The sequence below is a fragment of the Choloepus didactylus genome, chromosome 18 (assembly GCF_015220235.1).
Source record: "Choloepus didactylus isolate mChoDid1 chromosome 18, mChoDid1.pri, whole genome shotgun sequence".
Lineage (NCBI taxonomy): Eukaryota > Metazoa > Chordata > Mammalia > Pilosa > Megalonychidae > Choloepus > Choloepus didactylus.
This window is the reverse complement of record NC_051324.1, coordinates 76475043-76495063: the sequence shown is the minus strand read 5'-3', so window position 1 is coordinate 76495063 and position 20021 is coordinate 76475043. Positions and strand designations below refer to the sequence as shown.

The following is a 20021-nucleotide window of genomic DNA, read 5'->3' as shown; positions in this document are numbered from 1 at the left end:
TGAGATACAATGAAAGGGTTGTGGTTTCAAGCCACTAAATTTTGGGGCAGTTTGTTACCCAGAAGCTGAGAACCAGGGAAGCGGGAAACTGCTGTAGTTTTGTAACAGGCCTTAAAAACCTATATGTGACTCTCTGAGTTATACAGATGGATAATTTGGACAAAAGTACCTTTAAATTTTTTAAAACAATTAAACACAGAGGTAAAGCCAAGTAAAATCTCAAGCCTTCAATGATAAGACGGAGGCAAACCTGTCCCTCCACCGACGCACCGGGCCCTCTGCTTTGGCCTGTGACCAGTGGCCTGACCCCAGCTGTCCCTGACCCCACACAGCCACCACTTTCCCACCTTCACTAAGGGGGCCACACTCGGAGGCCACAGCGAGTGGGTATGGGGGGGTGGGGAGGGACTGGCTCCAAAACTGCCTTTGTTACCCAAAGGCGGGTGGGAAGAGGCGAGTCCCCAGACAGCAGCCTGGGCACCGGCAGCCAGCCCCGGGCGAGCTCCAGCAGGCCCCGTGGCAGCTGGGCTGAGCTCGGTCCGCCCCAACTCTCCAGAAGGCCCCCAGGCCAAGGTCCTCATGCAGCAGCAGGTGCCGGGTGAGGAGAGGCAGGAGCCCGGAGACCACCAGCCTCCGTCAGGGCACAGGCACCGTGCTCCCGGAGAAAAGCCGCACACGCTGTCTTTATCAGAACATCAAACATTTGCCTGATACCGCCTGTATTCTAACCGTGAACTCATCCGAGCCCGTCTCTGCTCCACTGCTCTCGGGGCGGGACTGACACGGCACTCAGGACACCAGACAGTCTGCATCTGCGAGGCACCACAGCGGCGCTCCCGTCCCCGAGGATCAGGTGCCGAGGAGCCGCCCACCCCGGCAGCGCCTGAACCGTAGCTGCGGGCGGGGGTAATGTCAGGTGCATCTCTACGCCCCGAGGGCCCGACTCCCACACTTAAACCCCGCCCACCGCCGCGCCGGCTCAGTCGCACCTGGCAGGCAGTGGGAACAGGTCCTTCTCCCGGCGCGGCCACAGAGACAGCAGCCAGACCACAGCCCGGCAGCTCCGCTCCGGTGAGTACTGACTATTCCTTTCCAAATTCGAGTCTCCCTTCCAAATGGCTTTCAGGCGGATCTTACAGTGCCGGGCTGAGGAGGCGCCGGCTCTGCCCGGCTCTGCCCGGCTCTGCCCGCCTGGGAAGGTTACTCGGGGCCCAGCAGGTGCACTGCTGGCCGGGAACCACCCATCCTCAAGTTCATAAGGGAAGATGAAAAAGCTTATTTGGAAAGTAAGTCCTCATTTCTACCATATAATTCATAAAATTGAAACCTAAAGACAAATTTATATTACTGTTTAACTGTTTCTTACCTTAGAAATAAACAACAATAAATTTCAACATGAAAGAAGGAAGATCATAACTAAATCTACATGTATATGACTGGAGCGCTACTAGTGAGATTAACTCTTAGACTCTTTCATTTTAATACCTTTTAAAGTTTAAAATAAGTACTGTTTTGACATAAGTTTAGCAAAACAAAACTCAGCCAAAGAGGATCTCTCTATATACAAAAGGGCACGTCCCCCTACGTGAAGTTTCTCATCAGTCTCTATGAGAACAAGTCCTGAGCAAATTATTGGCCAACGCTGACCAAGGAAGTCAGACTTCCTTGAAGCAAAATCGGTCCACACTTCGTTAAAACCATTTCTATTTTGCATTAACAAAGCCCCGTCAGAGCCCGAGCACGAGCTCCCTGCAGGTGAGCGAGGCAATGCCAGGGCGTCCTCGGCCGTGCCCGGGGACACCAAGCTGGGCACAGCTGCCGCCGGAGCTACGACGGGCAACCCACGGTCTTGCTGAACCAGAAAGAGCCACTGGCTGCTTTTCTGGACCCATTCTTCCAAATTATATTCCAGAAACTGTGTTTGTCCCTAGGTAATGCTTGTTCTGAAGTCTATCCTTCATTTTCAAGAACCGAAAGTCTAAGAGGGAGTGGCAGTTAATCACAGGAAAAGCTCAATTGGCAAAAAACTCACAAATCTTGTTCTTGCGACACCCCATGGGCAGGCGACAATGGCATATCCTTGAGTTATGCAATAACGCCACATCACAATATTTTAATTATAGCATGCCCTTCAAAACGTTCTAGCTGGTGAGGCTCCCTGCCAGGCAGCAGGGCACCACCAAAGGGACATTTCAGCATCACTCCAGCCCAGGGGTTACCACACGACAGGCAGAGCTACCCAGCTGCCATGCAATGTCCCATGGGTTAAGCTGTAATTACCTCTACCGTGTCCTACCAAAGTCCTTAAAAACAACAGAAGAAAACCCCTTTCTCCTGTCTTTTTAGCTCAGTTGAAACTCCTTAGACACTTTTTAAACATGCCAGCCACTGACTTCCACCCTAACAGCTGGCAACGACACTGAGTGTCCACACTCACGAGCGAGAGACACACCCCATGGCCACTCAGCACCTTCAGCACAAGACAAAGCCCCGTGGGCAACCGAAACCCTGCAGAGCCCGTGTGGGCGGCCACAGCGATGGCCCACGGGTGGCTGTGGGAGGAGGGACGCAGAGCCCAGAGGCCTTCGGTGGTCAAGCCAGTCAGTCAGCTAAAGAAGTGCAGGGAGATATTTAAGACATTCACAGAGCCACCAACGTGGCATTTTTAAATTCTGTAGGAAAGCCTCCGTGAAAGCTCTCACTGGCCACACGCCCTCTGTCCCCAGGTCCCTGAGGCGCATCCTGCGGACAGGGGAGCATTCTGTTTGGGCCGGGTCTGAATTTTATAAATGGCCCAGAACATTCCTGGCCTCCAGGCCACGCAGGGCCTCCATCTGGCCTCTGGCCCAGTCCCGAGCCCCTGGCAGAGGCAGACGGGAAGCAGGGCTGCAGGGCCAGGGACACGCGCGTGTGGGTTGGCAACAGGGGCCTGCACAAGGCTGCGAGATGTGGACACAAGGGCCCTTTCCCACCAAAGCCACCTGGAACAGAAGGAAGGATCAAAGGGATTTTGTCATTTAAACCTCCTTTCAGGATCATGCTAAAGCCTGAAGTTTAGAACATGCTAACACTGCGGTTCCCCAGTGAAAAAGAAACAGTTAAAGGGATTCCACTTTATTAACATCTGGATACAACAGCTCTCCAGAAATATATTAACTAAAATGGATATATGCATTGCCCTGGAGAAGGATATGTGAAAATACTTCTCTTACCACCTTTAGGAAAAAAACTTCACCTCTGAATGCAAATTCAAACTTACTATAAACAGTTAAAGTTCAGGATTATATTGTTTTGGCAACAATATTCGTTTTTTCAGAACATTTAACACCAGCAGCTCCAAGAGAGTGCCAAATGCAGCAGGTCCATCTACACACACACACACACACACACACACACACACACACACACACACACGACCCGCGCAGTCAGCATTAGTTCACTTATGCTTGTAAACCTGACCTGGGCAGGATGTGGCAACCACACACACACACCCCAACGCCACGGCTGTGCTCCCTGGAGGACACCTCCCTGCCTTGGGCATCTTCCTCCCCACGGCCGTCTCTCCAGGCATGGAGTCCCCATCGCTGGCCAGAGGGGTCAGTTCTCCAGCGCCACCCACCCGAGGCCCCTGCAGCAACACCACAGGCCCCTCCTTGGGCAGGTCAGCCCCCCGCCGCCCTGAGCATTGCCAGGCAGAGACCACCGGTGCCTGCTTGTCCCCTCAGAACACGTCTGCTGTTCCTGTAAGAAAACTGACCAAACAGCACAAAGCAGAACAGCTCAGACCAACACTCCAGACTCAACTGCGTTTACTTAACAGAGTACTTGTCGCCATAAAAGCAGTTGTTTCCAAAATTACCCTTTAGGATAATGCTGTGACACGTCACATATAACTCACCTCCTTTTACCTCTAAGAAAACAACAAACATGGGTTTTGTTTTCTTTTCTTGCCTGAGAGTATCAGCAAAAGTAAATAACACTGCCTCTAAAATTAACATTATAATTTCTTTAAATCTGGAGGAAATGTCTTTATTAATTTGAGTCCAATGTTTTAAAAGCTAGAGGCAGCTCCTTCACTTTCACACTTGGTATCACTATGATTCTGGATTCACAACTTGATAAATGTTTTGCAACCGTCATCGTTTTGATCATGATGCTTCTAGCTAATGATGAAATCATCAGTTTTAAGACCTTTGCCATAACATATCCTACTCAATCATGGGAACGCGACTTGCAGAGGTTCTCACGCCTTCGGAACCGTGCGCACAATGAGACAAGCCAGCACAGGCCTCGCTGACTTACCGAGCCAGCCAAGCATTCGCTGGAATCATGTACCCACTTCTTTTGCTGCTTCCTGAAGTGAGCAAGGGAGCTGAGCTTTTATCGCTCAGGGCACAGCTGCCCCCCAAGGCACAGGCTGAGCTCATAAAGAATTACTTCACATTTTTTCTTTTAATAAGAGTGGAAATTAGAAAGACAAGAAGCTATTATCACAAGTTTAATTTGCTCTGCTTTAACTCGGGCATCCTGAGCTTCAGCACAGCGCATGGTGAGAGCAGCAGGGCAGCGAGGAGGAGCGGGTGGGAAACCCAGCGCCCAGCTCGGGGGGCAGGAGGTCTCGTAGGGGGGCCGCCGTTCTGGAAGCCCCTGCTCTTCCGACTCGCCTCCAGCTGCCCTCCAGGGCTCCAGCGCTCTTACTCAACACACAGGCTCAACACTCGTCAAACGTGAGGGCTTGGTCCACAGCTAAGTCTTAAAAAGAACTGGATGATAAAACATCACAGAAACAGGCAGTTTGGGGAAAGAGGAATGTTGTTCTTTTGTTTTGAAGAAATATGAACAAACAAGTAGAGAAACCAGTCTACTTAAGAGTAAAACCAGATCTCTTTCTTAGAACTTTAGGGGTCGAAAACAAAAATTAAAGCTTCCTCCCTCCCCACTTTCACCCCCCACCCAAGCAACCTTGATCTCGTCTCTAGCAAGAGTGCATGTGCGGCTGTATTTAAGTCATTGTCTTTGATTTTGTCAAACAAGTCTCTCAAATTTCCTATACATATTTCTGTATCTTAAAATTCTGCTTTCCAAGTAAGTTTTTAAACTCCCCACTGTTTGGAAAATGATGCTTTATATCTAAAATCCACAAAGACTCAGAACTGAGCATATGTGTTTCTTAAACGTAAAGCAAAACTATAGCTAAACACAGTTTTCTTAAATTATTTTCACTAAACCTTTATTTTTAAGTTGTTTAAAAATATTTAGAAGCTAAAGACATTTTCCTTTTAGATCTGTAAGCAAATTAGAGTACCTGGCCTTGACTCTCCCCCAACCCGCCCCGGCTGACTCCCCTCAGGGCGAGGCCTCCTGTTTAATTCCGTGAGGGCGAGAGGAAGAAGGTGCCTCTGGACGACACCCAGAAGGAAGGGCAGCGGGGGACTGGTGACAGGCTGGTGGCAGCTTTCCGTTGCAATCCCACCATGTTTAAGGCAGCTGCTGCACGGGGGGTGCAAAGCTGTGGTTTTACTGCCCCTGACCCAGGCTTTGGCCGTGCACATGGGACAGACGGTGAATAGCAGTGGGTAAAGCACCTGTGGTCACTGAGACTTTCAGACTCGCCTAGACAGTGTTTAGGAAACACTGTAAATGGTGTAAGTCTCTGTAAATGCAGCACTCATATTTGCATTTGAGACCACATACGTCCGCGTACTGGTCCCACTGGCCGCCTTTCCCTGGCCGCTTTCATTTGTGATTTTGGAAGCGGCCGGATAGAATCACATTTTTGAAGGTTCTGCGTTGTTAAATACCCACGTGCGGAAGACACCAGCAATGAGGTTAAATTTGGCAGAACTGTCAGGAGTGCCGAGCTCGCTGCTCCAGAAGACGAGCTTCCATGGGGCGCAGTTCACGCAGGGTGTCTAGGGCTAGGCTGGGCCCACCGCCCTTCCACACCACCCTCCCCGTCATCCTCGAAGCCACCTGTCCTCCAGCTCAGCCGGCCGGCCCGTGACAACACTGTGGGAGGGCAGGGGCAGGACCTGGGACCCCTCCCCACAGCCCCTCCGAGCACACCACAGGGAGGTGCTCCCAGCGCCCTGGCCTCACACCGCTGCTAAGTGTACCCAGACTCAAAGAACTGCAGGCACTCTTAGAGTGGACACCAAACACACACCATCCCAGGGACAGGCTGTTTAGGCTGCCCCTTCCCAGCACCGATTCAGAATAAGTGGGGTGCAGAAGGGAGAGGATCAGACTTCCCACGTCCTCAGGTGGCCTCTGCTCTAACTCGTCCCCCCGACCCTGTGCCCAGCGCTAAGACTCTGCTCCTCTCTTGCAGCTCTGGGCCACTCAACTCTGGCTTCCCCACCACACCCTCCGAGAGCAGAGCCGGCTTCAGATAAAAGCACTGCGGCGGGGAAGGAACACAGTGCATACGTCTCTTAAAAAGCCGCTGAGCCGGCTCTAAGCAGCAAGCACAGCACCAAGAAGGCCCGAGCCTGAAACACGGGAAGCAAAATGAGTCTCCTCAAAGAACGGAAGCCGAAAAAGCCGCACTACATCCCCCGGCCTCCAGGGAAGCCCTTCAAGTACAAGTGCTTCCAGTGCCCCTTCACCTGCAACGAGAAGTCTCACCTTTTCAACCACATGAAGTATGGGCTCTGTAAGAACTCCATCACCTTAGTGTCGGAGCAAGATCGAGTCCTCAAATGCCCTAAATCCAGCCCTTCGGATCCCAAACAAACAAGCCAGGCCGACTGCACAGCCAAGCCAGCTTCCTCCAAGGCTACCACGAACGGACCCACAAACTGTGATGCGAAGCTTCGGCGCAGCTTCCCCAAGGAGGGTGCCGAGGAGGGTTCGGTCCCGGGGGCACCTGCATCCCGCGCAGTGACGCCCACCCTCCATAAGGAGACGCCTCCGCGGAGCCCAGACCCAGTCCCCTGCGGCATGCAGCCAGCTCTGGACGGCAGCGCCCGGCCATCGGCCTTTGTCCCTGTCGGAGAGCACAGACTCAAAGCACCGGAGGGCACCGAGGGCCCCGACGCACCGGCCTTCCCGAGCCCCCCGGCCAGGGCCGCCTCCTTCCACACCAAGTCTGCCTTCCACACACCCGGCTACCCGTGGAAAGCCAGCTCGGCCTTCCTCCCGCCCGAGCCCCCACACAAACTGCCCCCGACCAAGGGCTTCGGGCCCATCTCCCCTTACACGCAGCCCATGCTCCCCGAGTACCCACCTCACTTCTACACCGAGCACGGCCTGACGGCCCTCTATGCACCCTACCTGCTCGCGGGCAATGCGCCCGAGTGCGACACCCCCGTGCTGTCCGTCTACGGCACCCAAGACCAACGGCACTTCCTCCCCCAGCCCGGGCCCCTCCCGAAGCACATGAACCCACCTCCGTCAGCCTACGACCACTACCGATTCTTCCAGCCGTACCACCCTAACCTGCCGATTCCCTACGGCTTCTACAGACCGGAGTCTGCATTCTCCTCCTACGGCCTCAAGCTCCCACACCTGGCTGCTGGCATCACACGGGACCCCAGCTCACACCTGCTAGAAGAAGCCACCCTCGTCTACCCAGCCCTGAGCCCGTCCAAGTTAAACCCTCTCACCTCCCACAAGAAACACCCCGAGTTGGAAAGTGAAAGCCCGATTTCCCAAGCTAAAGACACCCCCAAAGACGGGCAGGAGGAGGCAGAAGGGGCCAAGATGAGCCCCCGGGCGGGCAGCGCAGCCACGGGCTCCCCAGGGAGGCCGAGTCCCACCAACTTCACGCAGACCAGCCAGACATGCGAGGGGCTGTGTGACCTCTCGCGGAAGCCGGCTGCCAGCCCCCTGGGGAGGCGCGACCAGCCCCAACACAGCCTCCCGGTGAGGAAGACGGCAGCCTGCCCGAGCCCCCAGGACCCAGCTGGCAGGGCCGAGTCCCCGCAGAGGTAAGAACCCTTCCTTCTCAAAAACTCCAACATTTGCTTTGGTTGTACCCGATTAGCCAAGTTTATACCTCCTCAAAACGCGATACGTAAGTGATGTTCTAATGTCTCTAAGCCCGGCTTCTGTGATGCCCTCTCTTTGCAGCTCTCGCCGCGATGCTGTGGATCGAGACCCTTCTGCTCACACAGGAAGCACCCCTCTCGACGCCGAGGTCACACAGTCCAGACCAGAGGACGAGCCGGGGATGGCCCCACTGAACCTTTCCAAAAGGCCGGGGGCCAAGCCAGCTACTCGCGAGCCTGCGGATGACAGCCCAGCCCACGGGGAGGCCCAGGACTTCTCGGAGCCACAGGAGCTGCCTCTCAACCTCTCGGTGAAGGACCCCTGCAAGGCGCCCGCCCCAGGAGCTCCTTTCCCCAGCCCCCCTCGAGGCACAGAGCCCACCGCTGGGCAGCAGACCCAGGCCACATGGTACCGAGCCGTGCCGGGGGACGCCGAGCCAATCGCCACGGGTCTCCACTCCGGCGACCCGCCATTGGCACCCTCCCCGGGGAAGGCCCAGGATGCGCGGGCAGCCGAGGCCAGCGACGAGCAGAAGCAGACAGCGGCTGTGGCCCTCTGCCAGCTGGCAGCCTACAGCCCTGGGCAGGCCCAAGCAGATGGCGAGGAGCACCAGGCCCCGGAGCCCACCCTCCAACCCAAGGGGCCCACTCCCAAACCCAAAGGACAAAAGAGGACAAATCAAAAGGAGTCAGGAAAACCCCAGCAGGGAGCTAAAAAACTGAGACCCAGTGACACGGCCAGAGTGTTCACTCTAAGAAAAAGAACTCGGTGTCTCAATGCCTGACTTTCTTACGTGAGTCCAAGAGCCGTGGCCAAAAAGCCACTTCTCAAGCACTTATTAGCAGCAGCAAAATTTATATGGCATCTTTACTTTTTTCATCTGATCAATTACTATAAATGCAGTTTTCTTTCTCTTCTCAAAAAAAAAAAATTTAATTGTTTTTGTAAATATTAAGGTGCTCTTCTTTTGTTCGGAAATACATTTGAATGAGTCGTATACTCTAAGACCGATGAGCTAAACTTTTGTTTTCATTTTGTAAAATGTCCAATGAAGTGCACAGGACTAAAAGTAACTTTTTAGCACAAGTCACCGCATAGAAGATCCACAAACACTTTTCTTATAAATATTTTAGCACTAGAACAATTGTTTTACCTCTTTTTCTATTAAATCTAACTATATATTTTGAAATAAACAAGTACTGAAAAAAATGCCAAGAAAAAAAAGTTTGGGGATTAGCATTCAAGTGCTGTATATAAAAATGCTGTGCTTTATTATGGCTGGAAATAACACACAAACATCAAGAAGCTATTTATACAAATAATTTATTTCCAATTAGGGAAAAAGCACTACTGGTGAAGGTATTATCAGTTATTCTATTTGCTTATAGTGTTACAGAGAATTTTCTGACTTATACAGCCTCATTTTTCACTTCTTAAAATGATGTATATATTGATAACTTTCCAATAAACTCACGTGAACTTTAAAATCGCATAAAATGAAGAAAAACATAAAACTCTGTATTATCCTTTATTTGGCAATGAAACTCAAAGAGCTCACAGTTGAGGCAGCAAATTAAACAGAGCGTGTACGTGTGTGTACGTGTGCGTGTGCGCACGTGTGTGTGCATGTGCGCTGGGAGCCAGTAGCCATCAAATCGGGACACACTCAACTCAGAGACCTGCCGAGGGGCCCTCAGCGCTGAGGCCTTGGAGAGACTCCATCTCCTCAAGCGCAGCCTGAGAAGTCGGGTGACCCTGCAGCGCTGCCCCACCAGGAGCTGCCAGGGTGGCCAGCCCAGGGTGGCCGAGCCAGGGGGCTGGGACTGCAGGGTGGGAGTGAGAGCGGAGCTGCTCCATGCCCAGCGCCCAGGACCCTTCCCCAAGCCAGGGCTCTCAGTGCCTCGCACTCAACCAAGGGAAGGAGGTCCAACGGAACCGGCCAACGCCAGCCCCCAGAGCCACCTGGCAGAGCTGAAAGAACCAGAACTGCCAACACAAAACTCCTGCCATTCCCACCTACTCATTTACACGAACAAGACTTCTCAGCACTGGGAGCTATAAAAAAGGAAACTATGATGGTGTGATGCTGAACCTTGGCTCACTCTAGTTAAAAGTCTCACTCACTGAAAGATACTTGAATTGTTTAGACAAAAATCCATCTTATTAAAAACTGCACTTCAAATGTTATTGAACAACAAAATGTTATTTTTGTTGTGTTTTGGTCAATTTTCTACTCATAATTAATTTTTTTAAAATCTCAATCTAAAAGAATTTTTAATACTTAACACCTGCAGTCACAGGAACAAAAAAATTAAAGTTTCCATTCATTCCTTTTTGTTGCAAGGATACACAATCAGGAGAGCAATGAGACAAATACAGAAATCTATCCCATTAGGATAAAATTCTCTGGGAAAAGTAAAATGGAAATATGGGTTAAAGGAGAAAAAAGAATGAAAAATTTCTGTGAAAGAAGAACTTAACATGTTTTTTAAATGGATGATGGTGGGTATCAAATTATGCTGTTTGGATTCCACCAGACATATTCAAGAGAGCGATGCAGTAGTTTTATTTTTAAATCACAGTCCTCAGCACAGCCAACAGCGGGCTTTCCAACTGCTTAAATTCACCTGAAGATGCAGGAGGAGGGCGGCAGGGTCTGCAGGAACCCTCTGAGGGGACCCGGGCGGCCACTCCAGACGGCCCTGAGCGCTGGGGCCTCCCTCCGAGGCGAGTCCACACACATCACCAGGCCCCAAACCTGCTTTGTCGTGACTCAAGCCCAGTAAACGCCCGTGCCTGCGCTCTGTGGTGCACACACAGCTGTGTCCTGACAAAGCGCAGAAACAGGACGCCTCCTGCCTCACAGCAACTAAGCGCCAGGCCTGAGCAGACAAGGAGCCCAGAGCCTGAGAGCACCAACCACTGCACAGCACACCAAGTAGTGCCAGGCACCATCGCAGATGACACATAAGATGCACCCAGAACAGCTGACATCCCCAGGCCCCCTGGCGAATCCCGGCCGGCAGCGCAGGGCTGGGTGGCCTGCCGGGGACACAAAGGCACACAGCAGCTGACCGGCCAGTCCCAGCCCAGCCACGCCGCAGCACTCTGCTCCCACAGAGCTCGACACCGCGTCTGCCCGGAGCTCAGACGGGGCCAGGATGACCCTGCTCTGCAGTCCCAGCACCACCCCAACATGCACGCACCCTTCCACGACTCTCTCTAAAAGCAAATTGGGCCCCTAGGTCTTTATAACACAAACAGTCTCACACTTATGCTACCTTTCCGCTATCATACATGACCCTACTGAATAGCCAGAATCTCTAACCTTTACATAAAAAAAGTGGTGAAAACCAAAGTCTCTTGCCAAGCTAATAAAACTCGCTTTAACTTTACTCAACAGTAGGATCTCTGAAAATTACTCTTGGTTTCATTTTTAACATTTGCTTTTTACTAAAGGATTCAGCTTCCTAACTTCAAGGTACCCTTTCCAGCACACATAGTGGAGCACTACGGCAGCGCACAGGACTCGCACACTCACGGACTCGCACGCTCACAGATGCGCGCGCTCACGGACGTGTGCACTCACAGCCTCACGCACTCACGGACTCGCACGCTCACGGATGCGTGCGCTCGGCAGCAGATGGTGAGTCCTGGGACACGCCAGGCCGCCCACAGTGTCCGGGATGCGTCGGGAGTGAGACAGAGATGCGGGCCTCAAGGACTGTGCTTTCCAGTAGGGAAAACACGGAATAAACCTTACCTGTGAGTAGACTGACGGTAAACTGCACAGCACGGAAAAAGGGACAAGGCGTGGGCAAGGGAACGTCTCACTCACAAGTGGGCCCAGGTGACGGGCACGCCGAGACCGAACGCACTCACCCCATCCCAGGCTCAATGCAGCAGCATGAGGCAGAGTCTACAGCACCGCACGGACAGCATCCCCCAGTGGGTCCCAGCTCTCTGTCCTTGCTCACTGCAGTGTTCTCGCAGCCCCACGCAGGTGTCTCGTAGCCTCTTCGGCCCCTCCTGGCCTCCTCCCAGACCAGCCCTGCCTCCCCCACCTCAGCTGAGGGGTGCACCTCCTTCCACCAGAAGAGCCGGACACCTCTCACCCCTCTGCAGTTAGCAGCCGCACTCCTGTGATGTTCCTTTAACAACCCGCCCCCTGCACACGCACACACATGCGTGCATGCACACATACAAGCAGTGCTGCCACACAAGGGCTCCAGGTTGGGAAGCACAGCAGCCAGTGCCTCCGTGGGGCCGAGGCTCACAGGCCCCGAGCGTTGGGCGGGGGGATGTGCCGCAGATGCGCCACCCGGGTCGGGGCAGGCAACAGCCCAGGGTTTTCTGTCTCCACCATCACCTTCAGAAATCAAATTTTACAATGAAATTCATCCTCTTCTCCAGTTCAAAAAAACCACAACAGCGACAGATACAATCTGTTAACAACACCTGAAACTGGCTGTGTTTTACAATGCACACCTGCTCCGACGTAAGGCTGACTTCCTCAGATGCAGCCCAAACATCCCCATCACAGTTCTGACCTTCGACCAAAATGCCTGTTCTAGAGGGAGGGAGTACAACAGTGGGATCAAAACAAGGCACGACACATGTTCGCTCCAGGAGAAAAATGCTTTAATACAGAAAAAGAGGAGAATAATCAGTCTCTACAGGTACTCAAAAATGCTTCACTAGAGTTTTGATTCTCCTTTCCACACCAGATCTTACAACAGCTCAAAACTGCACGACGGTTAAAAATCACACAAAGCCCAACATAATCAGAACCGAAAGCAGGCTCCACATCTGCAGAGCATGCAGGACTTCCGGCAGGAGCCTGCGTCAGGGGCCCGGCTCCCGCTTCGTGTCTGTCCCCTCTGTGCAGACACATGCCCAGGCCAGGGTGGCCGTGCTCACAGGTGAACTGAGGCAAACAGGGCCATGGTGGATGGCAGGAGTTGGCAGGGGTTGGCAGAGGACAGTGCGCTCTGCAGAGAGCCATGCCCACAGACTCCCACCAAGGGCACAGGACACATCCAGATGGCAGCACTGAGCCCCGCGGCTGCTCTGCCAGACACCAGGAGTGTGCGGCGGCAACCTTGGCTCAAGGTCCCGAAAGCCCTGCACACTCATGGTCCAGGAAGACTCCACACCCCACCCCACCCTCTCCCACCACTCGGTTCAGACAACAGCTCCCATCTTCTCACAGGCACACCCCTAAGACGATCCCTGCACGTTTGATCCTGCCTTGGCGCCGGCTTGGGGGACCCAGACAGAAGGAGAAATGCAACATGAAGGCCAGTTATTGTTCAAGTCAATGTGAAAAATTCTCCACTAAGAAGAACAGCGAGGAAGAGTAAGGAACCACACCAAGCATAAGGAGGTCAGAGCACTGATGCAAAGCATGGGGTGCCCCACCAGGAGTAGCACGCACCTGTCAGAACCTGGCACCAGACCACACGCATTTCACCGTGTGGGCTGCTGGCAACCACAGAGAGGCCAGGGCCTCCAGCACTCAGCACCCCAACAGACGCTCATGACATGAGAGGGCTCGAGAAGGAGCCACATGACTGCTGGAAAGACCTAACCAGGGCTGGCAAAGAAAGGCCCTGGAACCAGAGCCACCCAAAGTAAAGAACAGGTAGCCGTCCAGGAACAGTCCTCATGCACAAGTGACAACAGAAAGTGAGAGGAAGACCATGGCTCGTTTTCCACTGAAGTCAAAGACGAGGAGTCAGGCTCATGGCATGATGCAAGGGAGAGTGTGTGAGTGTGTGTCTGTGTGTACTGGACATGTGCATGTATCTACTGTGAGTGTGCTGGATGTGTGAACGTGTGTGTGCTGCATGAGTGAATGTGTGAGCCCTGGATGAGTGTGTCTTGTGTGTATTACTGGATGATCATGAACATGTAAGCATGTGTGTCCTGGATGCATGTGTGTGCTGGATGAGTGTGTGTGTGCTAGATGAGGGTTACTGCAGGATGAATATGTGTGAGCATGTGTGTGTACTGGGCATCTACTGTGTGTATGCTGTAAGAATGTAAGGGTGTGTGCTGGATGAATGTGTGTGCTGGATGTGTGTGCATGTGTGCACTGGATGAGTGTGTGAGCGTGTGCTCAATGAGTGTGTGTTGGACAAGAGTGTGTGTGTGCACTGGATGAGTGTGTGAGCGTTGCTGGATGGGTGTGTGCTGGACAAGTGTGTGTGTGCAGTGGATGAGTGTGAGCGTGTACTGAATGAGTGTGTTCTGGACAAGTGTGTGAATACATGTCCTAGATGAGCATGAACATGTAGGTGTGTATGTGTGTGGGGTGTGTGTGTGCTGGATGGGTGTGAATGTGTGAGCAGGATGTGTGAATGTGTGTGCTGGGTGACTGTGAACGTGGGGGCTGGGTCGTGAGCATGTGTGTGCTGGATGGTATGAGCGTGTCTGTATACTGAGCATGTGCATGTATCTACTGTGTGTGCTGGGTGAGTGTGCGAGTGTGCATGTGTTGGATAAATGTGTGCTGGATGAGTGTCAGCATGTGTGCTTGGATGAGTGTGTGATTGTGTGTGCTGGATGTGTGTATGTGCACGATGAGTGTGAGTATGTGAGCGCGTGCCCTCCTGAGTCCATGAGGATGCATGGGGGCTGCGCCTCCTCCGCACACAGGCACCGCCCTGCATACAGGGAGGGGCAGCAGTGGCCCCACCCACCCACTCCCTACCGCCAACCAGGTGGGGCTGTAGGGCACTCCCTACACTGCACTGTCCCTGGCAGGATGCAGCCCCCAGGCTGGGTTTGGAGCTCAGGGGTCCTGCAGGCCCGTGGCCAGCCCACTCCCCACACACCTGTCCCCACAGGCCTCCTGCCCACCTGGTGCTCACGGGGGCTCCGTTCCCAGCTCTCCCAAGGCAGCAGAACTGAGTCTGGGGGCATGGAAATCCTAGAGGCGACAGTGGTTTCTGGACCACCAAGATCAGACACACGGCATAACTGTGGCATTAAAATTTCATGGCTGAGAAGAGGGAAAATGTATAAAGAGGCTCCTTGGACAGCTTGATAATGGGAGGAAAGGTGAAGAGGCACTGGTCAAATATATTCTTTTGTGCAAAAACTTCTGTTGATAAAACTCAGGGAGAGCAAGCAAATGATGTGTAGAAAGCCAGACCAAGGTAAACAAATTCATGCCTGGTGAGAGGCCAGCACAGCGGCACTCAGGGGAAAGCCCTGCCCCCCATGACACCAACACGCCCGCTACTTGCCATCCGTGAGCCGAGAAGGGAGCAGCAGGCCTCTTCTGCCCAGCTCTGCCAGAGCCAGGCACCCGCCATGCCAAGCGTCATTTGTCTCCTGGAAACTGCAAGGACACGGAAATCCCAAGATTAGAGCTCTGGCCTCACTGCTAGATTCAGCCCCCACAGCCTGGCTCAGAAGTCTGCTAACCTGCCCATACTTTCTGGTCTAAGCCCCTCTGAACTCCCTAAGGGACTTTTAAAAAATATTAGTGGGCTAAATAGAGATAAAATACTCCCATTTAATGTGAAGACAGCTGCCATGTTCAGGACTTCTCTTCCGTCTCAGGACAGCAAATGGAGCCCCAGAGGATGTGCGGCTAGCAATGCAGCACACGGCACCAATGAGCCTGACGCAGCTCGAGGCCAAAGGCCCTCAGTGGCTTCCTGCCTCAGCAGCGACACCCCAACCTCACTGCATCCCAACCAGTACTCTGACTCCCGTCAAGGAATCACAATACTTAAAGGTGTGGGACCCAGAAGGCAGAGACAACATCAAATGAAGAGCACAGCAGGAGAAAAGGGAGGACAAGGCCCTTTGGCACCAACTGCTAAAAATGGAGGGTGATAAAATGGCATGCAGAGAACCTTTCCCTTACTCTTTGAAACACAGGCTTTCAATAAACAACTGGAATGTCAGTTAAGTCTTAAGTAAGATATTATATTTAGCAAAAATTGTCCTGGAATGGTTTGCAAGCTCTCTTGCGTAAGGGTGCTCCTCTGATCATCACAACTAAACAGAAATTATTTCTTAAATTGATGAGGGCTGTTCAGAGTTTCCAAACTTTGCTACCAATACAAACATGGAAATACCCTTTGCCAAAAGGTAAAACAAATTACAGGGCTGTTCCTATTCGAATAAATTAATTTGATGGCAAAGATACATTTTAGGAAAACCAATTAAATTGCATAACTCGCTGGCAAGAAGCACAAGAATGTTAGGAGAGTAAAGGGTTATCTGTTCACTCAACAGACATCCCCTCTGCCCTCTGAGAGGGCGCCAGGGGCTTCCGCCCCAGCCCGGGAGACAGCCAGCGCCCTGCCCTTGCAGCACAGTCTCCCAGTGAGGAGACGTCATAAAACTGAAAGGAAGGAGCAAAAAGGCATCTGTGCAACGGGGGCCCTGCCCCCTCCGGGCAGACCCAGGCCCCCAGGCTCGTGGCCTGGTGAGCAGAGGGAGTCCCTTCCTCCAGGTAGGCGGACCGCCAGCAGGCGCCCAGGTCTCGGATCCCCTCACCCTGGCCCACCTGCACCACTGGGTGCGGCCACAGAGCAGCAGCACTGAAGTCACAGTGTTACACTCTCGCTCCTTTGTCAAAAACGTGGGTTGGAAGGGGTGGGTGCAGTCAGGGTGAAAGCCTCCAGGGAGCACTGACACTAGGCCAAGGGGCCACGCCAGGGGCCATCTAGGACAATACGAGGCCTCAGAGGAGCAATGAGCAGCCACGCATAGGCAGGTCCAAGAGAAAGAGGCAAAGAGAAAGTTGGGGGAGGTGGTCTTGGCCCTTCCGGTGCATGGAAGCAACTAAGCCAGCATGGGATGGCGTCCACCGTGGTGCAGAGTGGACGTGCACGTGCCCGAGAGCAGGCGGAGCGAGAGAAGGGTGCTGGGCTGCCTGCCGTGGTGGGGCTGGAGGAGCTCGGCCCTTCCCGCTCTCCTGGAACCTGCCCTCCTCCTTCAAGCAGAAGGCCCCCCATGCAGGCTGCACCCCAGGGAAGTGCACCCCTGCACCTGGGACAAGCAGGCTGCCATCAGCACAGCCACCAGAAAAGAGGGGCACAGATGGGTCCTAAGACGAGTCAGCAGAAAGGGAGGGAAATGCTTTGTGCACCCCAGAAAACAATCCTAAGAAGCAGCTTATGTTTTCTGAGAGGCAGAGTGATGAGACGCTTCCACTGAGACTCGCTGCCACGTCGGCAACATTATTCTGAAAAGATGGCCAGCGTCTGACATACTGTTTCCCGCACTCCTTAAATTGTCATTGTGCAGCTTGAGGCAAAGTGCAAGAAAAAACATGCCAAGAAGGAATACAATACTCTGTCGGATGCTTGCAGAGCTGTCTCTTATGCCTAACGACATGTATTTGAGCACCAAAAATGCTGACAGCACAGCTCCCTAAAAGCCAGTCACAGCCATACACAAAGACAATTCCGGAAGGAAGCAAATGGGTCTCAAGGGAGGCCCATGTCCAAGGACACCTGCTTCTGAGCCAGGAGAGCCGTTTCCACGAGCAGAGTGAGGGTGCTGGGGGAGCAGGGACAGACTAACGGCCCCACCTGTGAGCAAGAGCGCTGCCAGGGGGCTCTGCCACTTGTCTGCAGGCCCCAGGCTCAGGCCCTGAAAACCAGCCAGCCTCACCCTTCATCCACAGGCCTTGGAACACCCAGATACCCCAAATTCCCCTCAAGGTCAATGAGACACATACAACAATGTCACTAGCCATGTGCAGCCGTTTAGGTCTTTTTTTTTTTTAGAGAGAGAAATTATAGGTTTACAGAAAGATAATGCAGAAAATTTAAATTAACTGAAATTAAGTAATATTTAGAGTTCAGTTGTCAGTTACACCGCCCTCATTGAAGGGCTCAATACCCACAGGTGGCTGGTGGCTTCCCCATCAGACAGTGTGGATCGAGGCACCACCCCAAGGACCCCAACCATCTCTAAGAACAAATTATCTTCACGTGCATACCTTCAAAAGCGATTTTTCTTTTTCCTTGAGGTTTTCAAATATAATGGATTCTAAGCTGATAAGAGCAACATATCAGAAATAGCTAGAGTTCTCAAGGTTAACTTCAAAAGAGAAAAAGGCTTTATGGGTTCTGAAAGATAACGCAACTGAAAAGCATAAGAACACACAAAGAGAACAGCCACTGCTCCTGAGCTCGCGCTCACATCGGGAACACCTCCTGCTCCACTCTGCTCGCATACCTGAAACAGTCCAACACTGAGCCAACCACATCGTCCGCCAGCTCCTTGGGCAGCCGTCCAGCCATCCGCCCGATCCTGGAAGAAGAGCAGAGGACACACGTCAGCCATCATCAGGCCCGAGGCCACCCTCCTCAGCAGGAGGCCTTGCACACTCCACAGCACGACGCCACAAGGCCAGGGAGGGCATGCCGTGCCTCAGGATCCGTAAGAGGCAGGGGGTCTGCGAGAGCTCTGCGCTGCACCCAGCCAGCCCCAAGGGCCCCAGCGAGCCTGGGGGGGCCGTTTCAGCACCCAGGCATGCGCCAGGCAAACACCGATGCGGACCCTCCCGACCTCCCGCCTGGCCGGCCGCCCACAGGCAGGGCTCGCTCTGTGGGTGCGAGCTGGGTGGGAGGCGTCAGGCCCCTCGGGAAGGCAGAAGGAGCCCTGCCCCTCAGGGCTGTCGTGGGACGCCAATGCGCTGACGCCAGCGCACGCACTAGCGTGAGCAGGGGATCTTCCCAGCACCGCCACCATGGGGAGTGCTCCTGTCCGGGGTGGGGGGAGGAAAGGAGGGTGTGGGAAGCACAACAAAAGCAATGTTCGTAAAGCAAAAAGACAAATCTGGCCAGCTCCAAATTTTGCACATCGAGCAGAAAGACAAGAAAACAAAGAAGTCTAAAATTCAACCTTTGTCATTATCTTTAAAATTAAAATGTTAAGCAATAAATGAAGACTGGAAAAATCTATTCTCCCAACCTTTTAAAATCTATAAGCTATTTGTTGCTGGAATCCCATATGAAGTATTTCACCACTAAAAAGGCTCATAAAACAGGGGGATCTATGATTTGTAAGACTCGACTTGATGCCCCAAGTTCATTTCGGTGAAGACAGCCACGTACCCTTTGGCCGCTGACCATCGCACAATGGTGTCCCGGTCTTTCAATCCGACCAGCAGCTGCTCTGCGAAGACAGACACAGAAAGCTGAGTGGCAGCAAAACCATGACTCTATATAAAGCTTAGCTTTCCTGCTGTTAGGCTGTCCATTCCGCGTATTACTCAAAGAATACTGAAGAAAATTATGTTAAGAATTTTAATTACAAGAAAAGGGAGGCATTTCTTTTTATGTGCTTAAATAACCACTTAAAGCCAGTTATTGCCATTGTTCCTCATAAGTAAATCCAAATATCAAAGCGTAACAGAAAAGGTGACCACTTCCCCAGGGTACCTTAGAGAGGAGCTCTTGGGTCCAGCAGTGGGCAGTTCAGTGTGTGCACAGCACCGAGGACAGCCGGGAGGCACCCGGCGCCTGCGTGGACGTTTAAGGACTAGGAACCAAGAGGCAGAAATACAGGCCAGTGCCCCGTGCTCAGAGAAGGGCCCAGAAGGTGGCGGAACTCACATGACAGCGGCCACCAGAAGGAAGGCAGGCAGCGCGGCCAGGTGAGGGGCCTGCCCAGGAGCCAGGTTGTCTGCGAGCGAGGAAGTGAGGCCCAGACGCCTGCACAGGGCAAGCAGGACATTAGCCTCCCCTCCCCACCTCCCGCATATCAGAAACGGCTGAGCTGAAAGGCAGATGACACACTACATAGCCATGTGTAAAAGGGACGCGAGTGGCTGCTTACCGATGACACGCTCCACCTCCTCCGGGACGTCATAGTCCTCATCGCTGTCCGGAGTGGCAGTGTGGGGCGTCTCCTCATGCTGACCTTGGGTGGGAAGCGAGAGATTAGCAGCCAAAGACCGGCAGCCACGCTGATACCTACACAGAGCAGAAGCCGTGTTTCAGGACAGGTAACAAGACTTGGAACCCAAAGAACAACCCATCATGATGACT

General features: G+C 52.9%; 2 protein-coding genes across 4 annotated transcripts in view; one reads left to right on the top strand and one right to left on the bottom strand.

Annotated features, from left to right (window-relative positions):
* TBCD (tubulin folding cofactor D) overlaps positions 1-20021 on the bottom strand; it is a 229186-nt gene that overhangs the window by 132207 nt on the left and 76958 nt on the right. For all 3 annotated transcript variants that reach the window (XM_037810609.1, XM_037810608.1, XM_037810611.1), the window contains 4 exons: positions 19810-19946; positions 19086-19146; positions 18205-18279; positions 15246-15340 (listed from right to left, as the gene is read on the bottom strand). In XM_037810609.1, the coding sequence (XP_037666537.1) occupies positions 15246-15340; positions 18205-18279; positions 19086-19146; positions 19810-19946 (368 nt within the window). The remainder of the gene's footprint in view (positions 1-15245; positions 15341-18204; positions 18280-19085; positions 19147-19809; positions 19947-20021) is intronic.
* Positions 787-9506, top strand: ZNF750 (zinc finger protein 750). The gene is made up of 3 exons (XM_037810612.1): positions 787-1071; positions 6332-7931; positions 8074-9506. Exons 2-3 carry the CDS (start codon positions 6511-6513, stop codon positions 8774-8776), a joined length of 2124 nt encoding a protein of 707 aa, XP_037666540.1. The 5' UTR covers positions 787-1071; positions 6332-6510; the 3' UTR covers positions 8777-9506.

Coding starts and splice junctions, on each gene's coding strand:
- ZNF750 (XM_037810612.1), top strand. CDS start 6,511: ATGAGTCTCCTCAAAGAACGGAAGCCGAAAAAGCCGCACTACATCCCC. Junction 7,932..8,073: donor AGGGCCGAGTCCCCGCAGAG/GTAAGAACCCTT, acceptor CTCTCTTTGCAG/CTCTCGCCGCGATGCTGTGG.